Source organism: Dendropsophus ebraccatus, chromosome 6 (assembly GCF_027789765.1).
Source record: "Dendropsophus ebraccatus isolate aDenEbr1 chromosome 6, aDenEbr1.pat, whole genome shotgun sequence".
Lineage (NCBI taxonomy): Eukaryota > Metazoa > Chordata > Amphibia > Anura > Hylidae > Dendropsophus > Dendropsophus ebraccatus.
Window position 1 is genome coordinate 28,523,367 of NC_091459.1, and position 15,604 is coordinate 28,538,970.

Genomic DNA, 15,604 nt, shown 5'->3' on the forward strand with positions numbered 1-15,604 from the left:
GAAAGAAGGAGAGGGAGAAAAGAAAACCGTGATCTGAATCTTGAGCAAGTTGTCCTGAAAAGAGTACAGTAGTACCTGGTACCCCGCAGTGTCCGACAGAAAAGATGAGCAGAGGAAGCCGGTAGGCTGGGAAAAAAACAACTCCATGGGCTGTTAAAGCCTCAGAAAGGAGGTCGATCATATAAAACACTCCGCTCCAAGGAAGCCTAGAGGTACTCGAGAGCATGGAGTCAAAGAAGAAAACCGTCGAGGGAGGTCGAGGTAAGGCTTATAGGCACGGGAGTTGTCACAGGACAATGGGAACAACAGTTAATACATAGACTAGAGTCCATATGTAGACTAGATCTAGAAACCAACGCCTCAAAGGGTGAGCAGAGACGTTGCTTGAGAAAGGAACCTTATGCGGGATCCAATGGCCACATTAAAGAGATTAGCGGATCAACCAGCTCAACCGGATCCCTAGGCAATTGGAAAGGCGAGAGCCAGATGCATTCTGGTGGACAGAGCAACAGGAAAACAAGGGGACTTTAATGGTTAATGAGAAAAGATGATCGAGAATTGGCAACTTGCCGAACAAATGAAGCCTGGCCAGAATGCAATAGGTTCGGAGACGATAGAGCCTTAGGTAGGGCCAGACATGGGCCAGTGAACAACCCTGTTTGCAAGTAGAGGAAATCTTTAAGGGAGAAGTTCTCGAGGACTCCACATGGGAGACAAGATAAGGGAGGGGGACCGGGAGTCCCATCTGGAGAGCATGGCAGGTCAACAAGAAGACCAAGGACAAGCAAGTCAAGCAGGAGTGCTCATAGAGGCCAATGAGGGCTGAAAACCCACACCTGCCTATCGGAAGAAGCAATCTCGGAATAACAGTCCTCTGGAGGCCTGTAGGATACCTGTTATACTAAATATTCCATCCTCACGGAGGAGAGAAGGACTGCTTGAAGATTTCCTGACTGAGTAGTAAAAAACCAAACCTAGGATAGGGGGGTCATGCACAACAGTGTGCTACTCCAGAGCGTAAGAATAACTGTGTATGCGGGAGCACTGCAAAACCCTGAACTGAGAACAACAATGCTTCATAGTCCATATGGCCAAAAAAGGACACTTTGAGAAGCTAGACCACAAAGGGACCATACACCTAGGCTTAGGACGGTAGAGAAACAGTACAGGCAGTAAACAGGAATCCTTACCCTGTGAGACTGCAGCTGCCTAAGAGAGAGAAGACTAAATACTAGCCATGTTGGCCATAGGCAGATGCAGAAGGAGAAGTCCTAAAGCAGCACTGTGAGTCATGTAGGCAGTCGATGTCCTACATACACCAGGGGTAGAAGAAACCCTTACTGTTTTACCTGAGGAACCGAGAGGCCTCACTTCACCCAGATCAAAGAGAAGAGGCAATGTGTCTGGTGCTGACCAAGGACAGCTTCCTGAAGTAGAGCACCATGAGACAATAAGAACAAACCTCGCTGAGGGCCATCCGCAGTATAGCAGAGGGGACGGTCTAGGCAATACAATACTACTACTGTTACCAAGCCATACTACTGGGTAACAGCCAGTGAAACAAATGCCAAAACATGGTAGTTATGCCCAGATGAAGGACAGAAGAACCACCCTGACAGTACCAGGATGAAATAGTGACTGTACCTATATGCTGCCGGCCACTCAGAGGACCAGAGTATGACAGTACAACAGTCCGGGGGCAGGTAAAGCGAGGGGTTCTGTACCTTGTGTAGTGGGACACGTAGCAGGATGCTCGGGCTTTAGAAAGGATACGGCCCGAGAGGAATAAACCAAGGTTACACTGCCCGAGAGCAGGTAATGAGACTTGCTAGTGGAAACATACAGAAGACGAAATGGTGTGGTAACAAGTTACCCTATGATGATCCCCTGAAGTGACAGGCACCGATCATGGGAGTCCTACGAGGATGAAAGGTAATATACAGGGTAACACGAGCAGAGTAGCTGCAAGCAGTAAGTAACCAAGGACCAGCATTCAAGAGATACAAATCCCTGGACTGGAAGCAGGTAATGTGCCTGGTCAGACCTGTAAATTAGACAAGCAAACAGAAGCCTACAGGGTGTGCTCTGGGAGCAGGGAAGAGAACAGGACTGTGTCCCAATGTAAACGAGAACTGGACACGAGAAATGCCAAGCATCACCACTATAATGCACTATAATGAGTGGACCTGAAGAAGGTGTATTACATCGTGTAACAGAATACCACAATCTGTGCACACCGAACTACAGGTAATGTAGATGGAGCCATATCATGCAACAGAGGGCAGAGCTCTGAATAACCTTGTACCACCACCTGGGAGGGGGTAACATGTCCAGTTCTATGTCCGTGACATCATGTAGTAAAGGAATCTATGTCATGAAGATGAGAGGCAGGTCTGAAGCACCGCCCGCTAATGGGTGATGTGAATGACAGGACATGTGTCGTGCTTGTGACATCCTGTAGCAGAGGGGGTAGCTCTGAGTAACACAGGAACAATGATTGGCAATGGGTGATGTGTCTGGTCCCATAACCTGTATGACCAACCATGTAGCAGACGGTTCTCCTGGTTGGGAAACCGTGTAGCAGAGGGTTCTGCTCAGAGCCCAGATACACCGCCTGGAAACAGGTAACGTGTCTGGTTCCGTGTAATTACCGTGACACCGTGTAGCAGAGGGTTCTGCTCAGAGCCCAGATACACTGCCTGGAAACAGATAACGTGTCTGGATCCGTGTCCTGCTCGTGACACCATGTAGCAGAGGGTTCTGCTCAGAGCACAGATACACCACCTGGATAGCGGGTAACGTGTCTGGTTCCATGAACTTCTCGTGACACCGTGTAGCAGAGGCTTCTGCTCAGAGCACAGATACACCACCTGGATAGCGGGTAACGTGTCTGGTTCCATGTACTTCTTGTGACACCGTGTAGCAGAGGGTTCTGCTCAGAGCACAGATACACCACCTGGATAGTGGGTAACGTGTCTGGTTCCATGTACTTCTTGTGACACCATGTAGCAGAGGGTTCTGCTCAGAGCACAGATACACCACCTGGATAGTGGGTAACGTGTCTGGTTCCATGTACTTCTCGTGACACCATGTAGCAGAGGGTTCTGCTCAGAGCACAGTAAGCTCCGTCTAGTAGTGAGTAACGTGTCTGGTGCAGTGTCCTACTTGTGACACCATGTAGCAGAAGGATCTCACTGAGGACACAGAAACACCGTATGGTGATGGGGAATGTGTCTGTGCGTATGTGGTTGGAGGGGAACCAGAATGTGTATATAAGTATTAATGTAATTTTAAATATATAAAATCTGACACAGAGGGGTCAACCAGCACCAAAAATGCTGGATCTGCAGACCAAGGGTTGCTGGAACATTATATGGAACATTGGCCATAATAAAACATGATGCAAGCCATTCTCATATATGTAATGGTGTAATAACCACTTCCACCAGTAGGAGCCAGGAGAAGCTGCTGGGAATAGAACAGTGTGTGTGGTAGCTCTCCCGGGAGAGAACAGGAACACACACACACAGACACACGGCAGGATGCTGCAGTCCGCAGCACCCGAAAAGGGGCGGGGCAACCCGGGAAGGGGCGGGGCATCACAGTGAAGGCTCCACAGAGTTAAAAAGATAACAAAAATGGTGATGCTGCGGCCCTTATCGGCATCCGAAAGGGGCGGGGCCTAACGGGAGGGGGCGGGGCATCACACAGTAAGTCCCAGCAACTTAAGAAAAATGTCAGGATGCTGCGGGCTGCGGGGCTCCCGAAGGGGGCGGGGCCTAACGGGAGGGGGCGGAGCATCCCGGGGTGCAGAATCAGCCACATAAGATACAGGGCTGGATGCTGTGGCCCACGCGGCACCCGAAAGGGGGTGGAGCCTAACGGGAGGGGCGGGGCATCCACAGTGCAGTAGTGCAGGCTCAGCAACCTAAGAAAAATGGCGGGGTGCTGCGGCCGACAGGGGGCGGGGCCTAACGGAGGAGGCGGAGCATCCTCTAGAGCAGGTACTCCAGACATAGCCACAATAGGGAAAAAAGGCGGGAAACTGCAGCCTGCACAGCACTGACAGGAGTGGGCAATCCCTCACTGTACACCCCATGGCACCCAGAGAGGCACCAGTACAAAATAAAATGGAGGAGGGGGCTGGCCTGTTACTGACTGAGGGGAGAGCCACAGAGGTACAGTGACCCTGAGGGAGTGGAGCATGGGGAGATGGAGAAATCCCTGTGTGAGGAAAGCATGGCCCGGGGGTTGTCTATAAGAATACAATGGTGGCCTGGGAGGGAGGGCAGGGGGAATATACTCACCAGGTAGGAGCACATACTCACCATTGCCGTCTTCAGCCGGTGGGTGCCTCACCTTACGCGCCAAGCTCTGGGGGGCGAGGCGGGAAGGGGCTGTGCGGATACAGAGTCCGCAGAAAGGCGACCAGACAGTCAGACTGATTTGGTGCCATGGTGTCACGTTGCCGGCCGGTGGCAACCGAGGGTAGACAGTCCATCTATATTTATGGTCTGTTCCCTGGTCGCATAGTGAGGGGATCAGGGTGGGTCTAGATTACCCACCGTGCCCAAGAATCCATAAGACCTAGAAGGAAAAAGAAAATCTAACTAACTAAACATAAAGGAAGAAACTGGTCTGGAGAACCCAGACCTGTGTCTGCCTCCTACTGACACTAAGCTAAACTGGTTTACCTCAGTGCCTGTGGGCGGGTATATCCTGCTCAGGAGGAGTCACTTCCTTTGTTTCTTTCTTAGTGTCAGCGCCTCCTAGTGGCAGCAGCCTATACCCATGGTATCTGTGTCCCCCAATAAGACGCACGAGAAATGTGTGCTGTACTGCCTGTTATAATTAAACAGTGGTTGTTTCTACAATTGGGTTCTATGGCTAACACTAAACTGAATGAAAATGTGACTGTTGCTCAATTTTGGGTAAAATTATTCCTGACTACTTCAGAAAAGTTTTAAATCTGCTCTGGGTAGGGGGCATTTTTATTTAGTACCCTTCTAAAAAGCATTATACTCTGAGATACTTGTAGCATTCCTGCAATGCATGGAAGCAACTTAAAGGTATTGAATTGTAGAATGGTATACAATGTTTGTATACAATGTCAACGTTTTATAAATACCTCTACAAATGCAAAAAGCACAGCATTTTCAGTCATCCTCATCTGCTGCTGGGCTTGATTGAGACGTAGAGAAAAAGCTTCCCACTTCTCTTTTAGCAAAAATTCTAATGGGAGGATAAAGAAAGCAAGTTAGAACAGCTGTTTCCTTAGGGAAATGGTGAGGCACAAGACAAAAATCACACATTGTCTAAACCAGTATGCGCTAACTTACCAGTGTCTCCAGTCTCAACTTTAGCCATGGCATTTTTCAGAACATGTTGCATTAACTTAAGGAGATCTTGCCACCTCTTCTTTTTATAACATGTGCTAATGTGGCCCAAAAATGCTGTGTTTTGTTTCCTTGAAAAAGTTTGTGTAAAAAGCTCCTCAAAACCCTCACGCAAAGGTAACCATATTAATTTGTGATCCACAGGCTTGTACCTAAAATCAGCAGAAGAAAGACAGAAAAAAAAAGTTATTCCCTGTAAAGTTTAATTTTCTCAACCTCTCCAGTAAACCTTTTCTCAACAGCTCCAGTGATTAGATGTTCCAATCGAGTACCTCCAAGGAAGCATTTATAAATGTTGAGTATAAGGCTAAGCTCACACTGCTGCCATAGGTTCTGTTTTGAATTTAATAGTACATTCCCAGATGAGAACACCCTCCACCACCCCATAACTATGTGACTATGACATATATTTCAGTAACAATGCCTTGGAAGTTGTAGCCAGTGAGACCAGCGGGGAGCCAGACATCAAGGAAAAGGCGGTAGGCAAATATGTTTTTTTGTTTATTTTTATTACAGCCCCAGGAAAAAGGCATTAAGTGTTTATTAAAGAGAAAAACACTAAAATACAAAACAAAGGAAAGGGGGGGGGGGGGAGGAACAAAAAACATGATGATTGATATGTCACTCATCATTACTTGAGGAACAACATATTTAGAGAACACTATGCAATCTACTTACCCGCCTAAAAGATCAGCTGTGTCACTCTGTTGATTCATATTGACAATGCGAAGGCGCTGACCTGTGCATAAGTTAACAAAAGTATTAAACAAAATATGGGACCAAAATGGAAGCCATGATGCAATTATTGCATTACCAAAAAAGGGATTTATTACATATCATCATTCAGATGGACATCAACTGTGTAACCTCTAGTGAGTCTTAAAGGGGTACTCCAGCGTGGGGGCACTTTTTTGGGGGGACCGGGGAGGAGGTGGCTGAAATAAAAGACGTCCACTTACCTCCCCGGTTCCAGCGGCGGGTCCCGCATCACGGCGCTCCGGTGCCTGGCCGCTTCCTGGTGTCTGACGCCGCCCGAGACGCTATGTCTCAGGGCCGCTCAGCCACCCAGTGAAGGAGGCGGGATCCGAGCGGACTTCAAACGGATCCCGCCTCCTTCACTGAGTGGCCCTGAGACGTAGCGTCTCGGGCGGAGTCAGACACCAGGAAGCGTCCAGGAACCGGGCACTGGAGCGCCGTGATGCGGGACCCGCCGCTGGAACCGGGGAGGTAAGTGGACATCTTTTATTTCAGCCACCCCGTCCCCCACACTGGAGCACCCCTTTAAGCCCCTATTACACGGGCGATCAGATGGAGCAAGCAAGCAAGCGCCAACCCCTCAAGTTGGCGCTTGCTTGCTCCTACCTAGTTCTCTGCTCGCTGCCGGCACTATTACACACGCCGCCAGCATGTGGGTAAGTGCGGGGCACAAGAGAGCACATAGGAGATAGGGGCGGTCTACTGCTCCTATTACACGGAGCAACAGCAGCTAATCGTTGCTGTTTCAGCCTGTTGAAAGACAACGATCAGTCGACATCGTGCATGCCAGCTGATCAAGGTCTCCTATTACCATAAGTGATTATCGCCCATAACGGCTGTTAATCAATTCGTATCATAGGGCCTTTAGTATTACCACACCCAGTCAAATATTTTAGGTTGCTTTTGCACCTGGATCTTTTCAGCCGTCCGTGGCTACAAATGAGGGCCAATCCACAAGATCAGCGCCTGTTTGCAGTGCTTTTACACTACTCAATCAATCGAGCAGGCGGGCTGCACAAACTTTCGTCGTATCGTTCGAGCAGCCATTAACATTGTTATCGTCCCCATGTCTCCCGTTTACGGTTGATAAGAATAAATTTTACCACTTTTCAGAAAATGCATTCAGACAACAAGTGGGCGTTTTCCCGCTCTGAGGCTGAGCACTGACACTTGCTCATTGCCGATAATGGGCCCATGTAAAATAGCCCTTAGACAGGGCTACACTGACTATTTGTAGAGCTACCAGATTGATTTTAACTATTGACAGCTGCAGCCCACTAGATTGTATACCCCTCAATTTTTTCCTTAATAAAAGGAAAGACTGAGATGTCCATTCCTGGCTTTGGTTTAAAAGAATCTATCAGATAATCTGCTGGTGTAATAAAGGCCCGTAGCTGCTTTTTAAGCACTACAAAATGTTGCAATGTAGACCTGGCCTAAAGGCTAAGGACACAAACTAGAGTAGATTTGTACTGAAACACAAGTATTTCTTCAAATAAAGAGGTAGAAAGATGCAAAGACGCTGCTGACCCTTTTAACGAAACTCCAATAAGCCTCCATACCATTGGCTCATTTAGTATGCATTTCCTACCTAAAGTTATAGTAGCAGCAGTATCCTCTATAGACTTGTCACAGTCTCAAAATGTAGAATTATATGTGCTTACTTGTAATAGCTATGAATAAAACAAAATGCTAAATACCTGCAATATGTGCAAGGTACTGAACCGTGGATGTTTTGCCTGTGCCAGTTTCACCAACAAGCAAGACCGGCTCTGCTTTATTAACACACACTGCAATCTGTTCGATTAATATTGAAGATGGTCGCGTGGTAGCAAAAGTTATCTTGTCCCTGGACAGAAAAAGACAAAGCATAATCAATAATGAGAAAGCATAAAGCATACACTGTATATGAAAGAGGAACTATAAAAAGGAAAATAGAAACAAAATACAGAAACAAAGCAGAAAATTGCAGCCACAGTTAAGATTTAATCACTGAGTAACAGAACAAGTATGTAAACACCCTATGTCAGGCAGCTGACATGTCAGACATCGGCAGGGGACCAATCACAGCGGCGCCATACCCTGGTGTCCGGGGCTTCCATCTAAGAATTTCAATTATAGTTATGACAATATCCAAGATATTCTTTCCCCTAATTGATGAGATTGGGGGGGTGCTGTTAGAGGACAGGGCAGCTCCCATTTATATTTCTAGCTGACAACTTTGTGCAGCTAATGGATATCGCGTGCAGGCAAAACTAACCCTGTGCTAAATAGTGGGGATATGCACCTGTCCCCTCCGCATCTTGGAAGGATTACCCCCCAGAAATGGAATCAGACGTGTAAGCAGAAAGCACAAGGCTTCAGCTGTCTTCTGCTCACTGGAGATCCCAAATAAAAAGACAGTGGACAGCTCCTAAACTGTTGTGTTCTTACTAAAATTCGTAGTGTGAAAAAAAAAAAAAAAAAAAAAAAAAACAGCAGAAATGCTTCAGGAGGTGACCTCTTTAAAGGGGGACCTGTCACCCCGGCCGCCTGGGTGAAGCCCGTCCGACCTCTTGGTGGAGCCACTTATAATTATCCTCCTCTCGAAGTCCAGGTCCCCGTCTTGCCGCCAAGAAATGGTTGTCGGAAACCGTGCGCGCGCTCAGCAGAGGCGAATCAGACGCCTTAGAGAATGGTCGGACTCATCTATAGTGAGCACGCGCATGGCTTCCGACTGAGATTTTTCGGTGACGGGACGGGACCCGGGACTTCGAGAAGGGGGGGGGGCAGGCGAGCGGGTTTCAGCAAGTCAGCCGGGGTAACAGGTCCCCTTTAAACTGCAGGCTCTCCTGAAATAAGTGCTGCAATAATATCAGGACTGCAGAAGTGACCAACTGCATGCTCACTGTTACAGCACTATATGGCTGTCTTACTTATACTGTTAAAAAGCCACAATCATGACAGCAGGCACAAAAAAACATAAAAACCAACATAACATGAAAACCAGGGCGGGCAGAGTACTTTGGGAAAATAGCAGAAGTCAAACTTGCCCATCTGGGTGCCTCGCAGCACTACTAGCTGACCATCAGCCTTTCTGTGTCATTATAACTTATCAGGTACTACTATCCACTCAGCCAGTCAGTGACTGCAGAGGTGTTCCATTTCACTCACTCGCTGAGAGGGCATTTCTGATCAGAGTCATGAGATCAGAGGACTGGGAGCTACAGGTGCTGTGGGGGCATGGGCAAGTATCACTTCTTTATTAAGTTCCCAACACAGTAAGCTCTTTCTGTTTTTTTACATTTGGCTAGAGAGCCCCTTTAAAAGGTGCTAAACAAGAACAGCATAAAGGCATAAGAGAATAATTGGACAAGTTGCTTAACAAGAAAATACCCAGAGATTAATGTAATTTTGCTTTATGTGGAGCTTGTACACATTAGTGATTACTCTACAGAATATTGAGAGAAACCACATTACCACATACCTGTGAACATGAATGCTCGCCGTTTGCTTTCTAAGCATCTCGACTCTACCAATGGAAACATCCAGTTCTCGCACTGCAATTTCTGGTTTATAAAGTTGACAATAAAATTCTGCCTGTAGCACAAAAAGTAGTTAAAACAGTAAGGTTTGCACAGTTTCTTCCCCTTTCAGGGGTATATCTTCTATGTTTATATTAAAGGGGAACTCCACATAAGGAAAACTTGTTTTCTATTAAAAGTACGTTAAAAGTTATATAGATGTGTCTATGTAATGTATTACTATATCTGTGCGGTTCTGCCGCATTGGTAGCTGATGGTATCCAGATAGTAAAGAATAACTGTGTTTGCAGAGTACAGGCTCATGATGCAGACAGGGGGCAGGTCGTGATGTCACAGGAGGCGTGGCTGGATCCACCAATCCCCTGAGTGATTCACCATCTCTGACCAGCCAGAAGCTGCTGCTGCAACTTCAATGATTGTGCAAAACTCTACTGTGAAATTAGTGCTATGTTCACACATGTTGGAGTTTCATTGCAGTACTGCAGAGTATTCACAAAAATAATTCAGTAACACAATTAAATTATGCTAAACGGCAGAGAGGATCAGAGCCCAAAATATTATCTGATAAAGTCCTTATTGTGGGGCTCAACTTCAATAATAAAAGATGCTTGATTATAATATGTGTGTGGAGATGAAAAGATAAAAAGTTTAAATTAAATTCAAAAAGTTCTTTACTTTATCCCAATATCAACATTACAGGTAGAGAATACAGCGTGCTGTGCGGTATTACAGGTAGAGAATACAGCGTGCTGTGTGGTGTTACAGGTAGAGAATACAGTGTGCTGTGTGGTGTTACAGGTAGAGAATATAGTGTGTTGTATGGTGTTACAGGTAGAGAATACAGTGTGCTGTGCGGTGTTACAGGTAGAAAATACAGCGTGCTGTGCGGTGTTACAGGTAGAAAATACAGCGTGCTGTGCGGTGTTACAGGTAGAAAATACAGCGTGCTGTGCGGTGTTACAGGTAGAAAATACAGCGTGCTGTGCGGTGTTACAGGTAGAAAATACAGCGTGCTGTGTGGTGTTACAGGTAGAGAATACAGCGTGCTGTGTGGTGTTACAGGTAGAGAATACAGTGTTCTGTGTGGTGTTACAGGTAGAGAATACAGTGTTCTGTGTGGTGTTACAGGTAGAGAATACAGTGTTCTGTGTGGTGTTACAGGTAGAGAATACAGTGTTCTGTGTGGTGTTACAGGTAGAGAATACAGTGTTCTGTGTGGTGTTACAGGTAGTAACTGTGTGCTGTGTGGGTGAGACCACAATGAAACGATAAAAGTACTGCAAATAATTCAGTAATACAATGAAACTGCGTGAACACAGCCTAGATGTTATGCAACATGTGGGCGGGGACTGTGATGAACAGTTGAGGGAAAGCATTGCATTTTGGAACCTGTAGTACTGTGTACAGCCACACAATACAGAACAAAAACCCCAAAAAACAAATGGGCTTTCGGTAGTTTCAAAACTTGGATAGATAAGTAATGCTATATGCTTCTGCAGAAGTTTCATATTTTTTTTTACCTCTACCAGGAGTTTCCCTTTAATTACTTTCATTTTTTTTTCCCCTTTTACATTTAACAAAAATGAAGGTAAGTATAGTATTAATTTTAATATCAAAATACAAGTTAAACTTGGCCCTTCCAGTAAATAAAATGTGAAAGTTCACCACCTCACACTGCCTATTAGAATCAGCTGTGGTTTCATTGCTGTATTTTCACTACAATACGAGCAAATATTCAAAGAACAGGTCATCATCTAATTTTGTTACTCTATTATATGCATCGCAGGCACACAGTCACAAGAAAAGGCAGATATAAAAGCTACCTAGTAGCTGCAAAAGTCATAAGGCATGCCGGCAATGCTCTGTTGCAGAGGTCACTGCTCCATAAGAATGAATGGAGCTGCGTCATAGAGGGGTGAGGGTTTCCTTCCACTGGGGGTGGGTGGGCCCGCCTCCAGTGCTTCACCCCCGGCCGCTGCCCGGGAATAGAACGGCGCCATACGCTGGAGCCAGGCCACACTTCAAAAAAAGGACCGCGGCACCGGCGTTATTCCATCCATGTAAAAAGCTGGATGGTACATTAGCTTTAACGAATGACAATGCCATACAGCACCTCTATAGTCATCCCTACACATGCACAAATATATACATTTACATTTTCATTTTATTTTATCTGTAACAATGTATGTTTCACTGCAGCTCACCTTCTGCTTGGAAATGTTCAGTTTGCTGCCAATTACTTCTGCCATCTTAAGCCTGACCGCAGGTGTGGATAGCATCGCTGTGAAGCAGTCAAGTGCCTAGTATGCAAATGTCAAAATTATTAGCCTTTATTTTGCTTCTACATTCAAAGACAACATAAAGATGACTAACATCCAGAACTACATCTTACCTCATGGAATATATTTAAAGCAGTGTTTGTTGAGGAACCATCAAAACTATATGCGATTCTGTTGCTCCACTTTAGTAAGTCTCTGTTAATAAAAAAAAAAAAAAAAAAAAAAAGTTCAGTTTGGTGACGCGGTTAGCCCAAGATTAAAACATCTCTACAGGATAGGGGATAACTAGCTGATTGGTGGGTATACAACCATTGGGACCTCTATCACTCATTGGATTGGGCATTACTTAGTGTGGCCATGACATCACAGAATTAGCAACCCGGCGGGGGACCATAAGCCCTGACGCTGCACTGCAGGGCCATGGGGACAGGTAAATAGGACTTCTGATTATGATCCCACCAACCTCGCCCCCCTGGATTTTTCACTGTTGCCCACAATACCCCTTTAATTTTTGCAGCTCTCTTTCACACACACAGCCTGCTGCAGCCATAGAACACTGAAAAAAAAAAACCACACCATCTCCTCCCAGAGAGAAACCAATACACAGAACACAGTTTACTGCTACAATACTTATGGCCTCTTCTCTTTATTACACAGGATATCTTCACATTACACTGCTGCTCATATACAATCATCCAGCACCCAGGAAGAGAACAGCACAGATCTCCCCCCACACAATGGACTCTTCCAACTCAAACACTGCTAAAAAGTGACCGGCAACTTTTCCCCGACCACCCTTAAAAGGGCCAGTGCTTTATTACCGATATATGGAGGAAATGCTTCAACTTTAACTAAATGTGAGAAAGTGTTTTTCTGTTTTTTATAAATAAGGTCCTTAGAGTCACAGAACATGAAAATATTTATATATATATATATATATATATATATATATATATATATATATATATATATATATATATATATATATATATATATTTTTTTTTTTTTTTTTTTTTTTTTTTTTTAATGCACTCTACTAATGTCTGGCATGTCTCTTAGTTCATTAAAGGACAAGTGCCATGAAAAACTTTTTCCTAGTAATTGAGGCACATTACAAAGTTATATAACTCTGTAATGTGCTTCAATCATCTATCTGCCTCCCTTCCCTGTCTTTTCCCCCCTCCACCCCCCACCAGGAAGTGTCCTGACTCACACAGACCTGATTACTGTCGTCACCATCACCAAGCTCTTCTCTCAGCTCCTTCTTCTGTTACACTAGCCTCCCCCCTCCCCTGCCTTGTCCGGTGACAGGCTTGCTCAGCTCCCATTGGCTGAACAACTGCAAGCCATCACTTGGACTGGGGAGGGGGAGGCTGCTAAAACAGGACCTAGAGCAGCCCTCCTGCTGATGACTCATCCTCTCAAGAAGGAGCTGCCTGGTGACGGTGATGACATTAATTAGATCTGTGTGAGTTAGGACACTTCCTGGTGGGGGTGGAGGGGGGAAAAGACAGGGAAGGGAGGCAGATAGGTGATTGAAGCACATTACAGAGTTATATAACTTTGTAATGTGCTTCAATTACTGGGAAAAAGTTTTTCATGGCACTTGTCCTTTAATTGTAAACAGAGCATAAGACACCAAGAAGAAACAAAAACAAAAAAAGCAAATAAAATATATTTCAATAAAGGGGTTATCCAGCTATGAAAAGCAATAGCTACATGGCTGCAACTTGCAAGTACGTAAAAAACAAAGGAGCTATATTTACCTCACTGCACTGCCGCAATGTCTTCCTACAGATCTCCAGTATGCCCCCTGAGAAATTCCAGACTCCACCAAGATGGACTCATCTGGAGGATGACATCCGGCTCAGCCAATCACTGGCTGAAGTAGGAAGATACTAAACACCTTGCAGCTATTGTTTTGCAAAGCCGGATAACCCCTTGATAACATGTAAAAACAGAGAAAAAAAACAATACCGTAAAGATAAGCCTCTGCCTTCAAGACACTGTCTTTTGTCAAATATTTTCAAGCCTTCAGTACTACACGTATTCAGCTGTGTATCAGTGTTTTCAGTGAGCCCAGAACGATGCTTTTCTCCTGTAAGCTCAATGTAGATGTCAAGTAATCTGTCTGTTGCAAGGTCCAAATTTGGGTATAGTTGCTGAAGAACCTGTAGAGAAAGATAATAAAAGATATATATTAAAGCACAACTATAATATTTTTTTTTTTTTTTTTAGTTAGCCTAGGTCTGATAATAATTTTCGCAATTTATAGTAATAACGAAAAGTGAACCGTTTTTGGCTGTGTTTGGCTCTAAGTTACTTGTTCAATTTTGCCCAGCACTCCTGAAGATCCGTACTCTGCTTTGTACGGATTATCAAATAGGTGCCCGCCCAAGTCCCGCCCCCTCCCTTCATCCCTTTCCTGCAGCCTTGGCACTGTGGCTGCTGTCTTCATGGCTGCCCCGGCAGTGTGGCCGGTCCCCCTTCAGTCTCATCACTGCTGATTCATGACGACCGGTGTCTGGCAGGGGTGTCCCTGAGCCAGCAGGGCCACAGGCACCCCTCCGGCCGCCATGTTACTGGGGCCTCTGCAATGCCGCCATTGCTGCTGCTCCCCCCTTCACTCTCATGACACCCAGTTTATAGTTGCTAACAGTCCCGGCTAGGACCCGGTAAGCCCCTTTTATATTTTCCTGGTCATACCCGGGACTGCTGGCAACTATGCCAGTGCCGCTCCGATGCCCGGCGACAGGTCTTGGAGCCCTGCCACAGCCGGGTATGGGTGTGCCCGAGCCGGCGGGGCTGAGGGCACCCCTCTGGCGCCGGCTGCCATATGCTTGCGTCTGAGCAATTCCACTCTCTGCCCTGCCGCCGCTGTTGCTGCGCCCCAGTGAGCCTGGCTCCCCCCCTCACTCCCCCGACCTCACTCTCCTCATCCCTCTTATGACCACTCTCTCCACCTTGCCCCCTCATCACCTCTTACACCCCGGCCGACCTTTCTCCACCTTGCCACCCCTCTCCATCCCCCCTCCACTCCTCATTCTCAAAAAATTTGCACACAAAAAAAAAATAAAATAAAAAAATGGAAAAGTTTTTACAATTCTCCTCCACTTGCTTTTATTTAAGTTAACCACCGAAAAGGGTTAATAAAAGGTCCTATGGCTTGTTTTGAATTCTTTGAGGGGTAAAGTTTTAAAATGATGTGCTTAAGGGTGCATTCACACACACACCGGATCCGGAGCAGATTTGATGCAGATTTGTGTTCAGTTATTTAGATCTAATCTGCTGCGGATCCGCAGCAGAAAACTCGCTGCGATGCAGTGTGTGTGGTGTTACCCTTTCTAACACACTTCAGAAATAAACTAGTGATATCTCACTGAGCCAAACAACTAGTGATATCTCAGCAAGCGCACAAGCTATCACTGCAGTTTATGGCTCTTTTTAAAGGGCTTTTTAACAGAGTAATATCTAAATTACAGTTACGCTTTAATCTGCTCAGTTATTCCTGCTCTATCACAAATGTTCATTAGATAGCACAGTGACAGGTCTCATTTGGGAGGGGGGGCTTTAATGGAAGTCTATGGTCTATGAGAGACATACTATCCTAAATGGGTTACCAAACACCACATCTAGAGTGTACTGTATT

General features: G+C 45.7%; 1 protein-coding gene across 3 annotated transcripts in view; it reads right to left on the reverse strand.

Annotated features, from left to right (window-relative positions):
• The window catches only part of LOC138795523 (midasin-like), an 82,126-nt gene that overhangs the window by 44,361 nt on the left and 22,161 nt on the right, over positions 1 to 15,604 (reverse strand). For all 3 annotated transcript variants that reach the window (XM_069974739.1, XM_069974738.1, XM_069974740.1), the window contains exons 10-17: positions 13,933 to 14,126; positions 12,069 to 12,150; positions 11,881 to 11,976; positions 9,619 to 9,731; positions 7,853 to 8,001; positions 6,075 to 6,135; positions 5,340 to 5,548; positions 5,129 to 5,232 (exon numbers count right to left, since the gene is read on the reverse strand). In XM_069974739.1, coding sequence (XP_069830840.1) covers positions 5,129 to 5,232; positions 5,340 to 5,548; positions 6,075 to 6,135; positions 7,853 to 8,001; positions 9,619 to 9,731; positions 11,881 to 11,976; positions 12,069 to 12,150; positions 13,933 to 14,126 — 1,008 coding nt within the window. The remainder of the gene's footprint in view (positions 1 to 5,128; positions 5,233 to 5,339; positions 5,549 to 6,074; positions 6,136 to 7,852; positions 8,002 to 9,618; positions 9,732 to 11,880; positions 11,977 to 12,068; positions 12,151 to 13,932; positions 14,127 to 15,604) is intronic.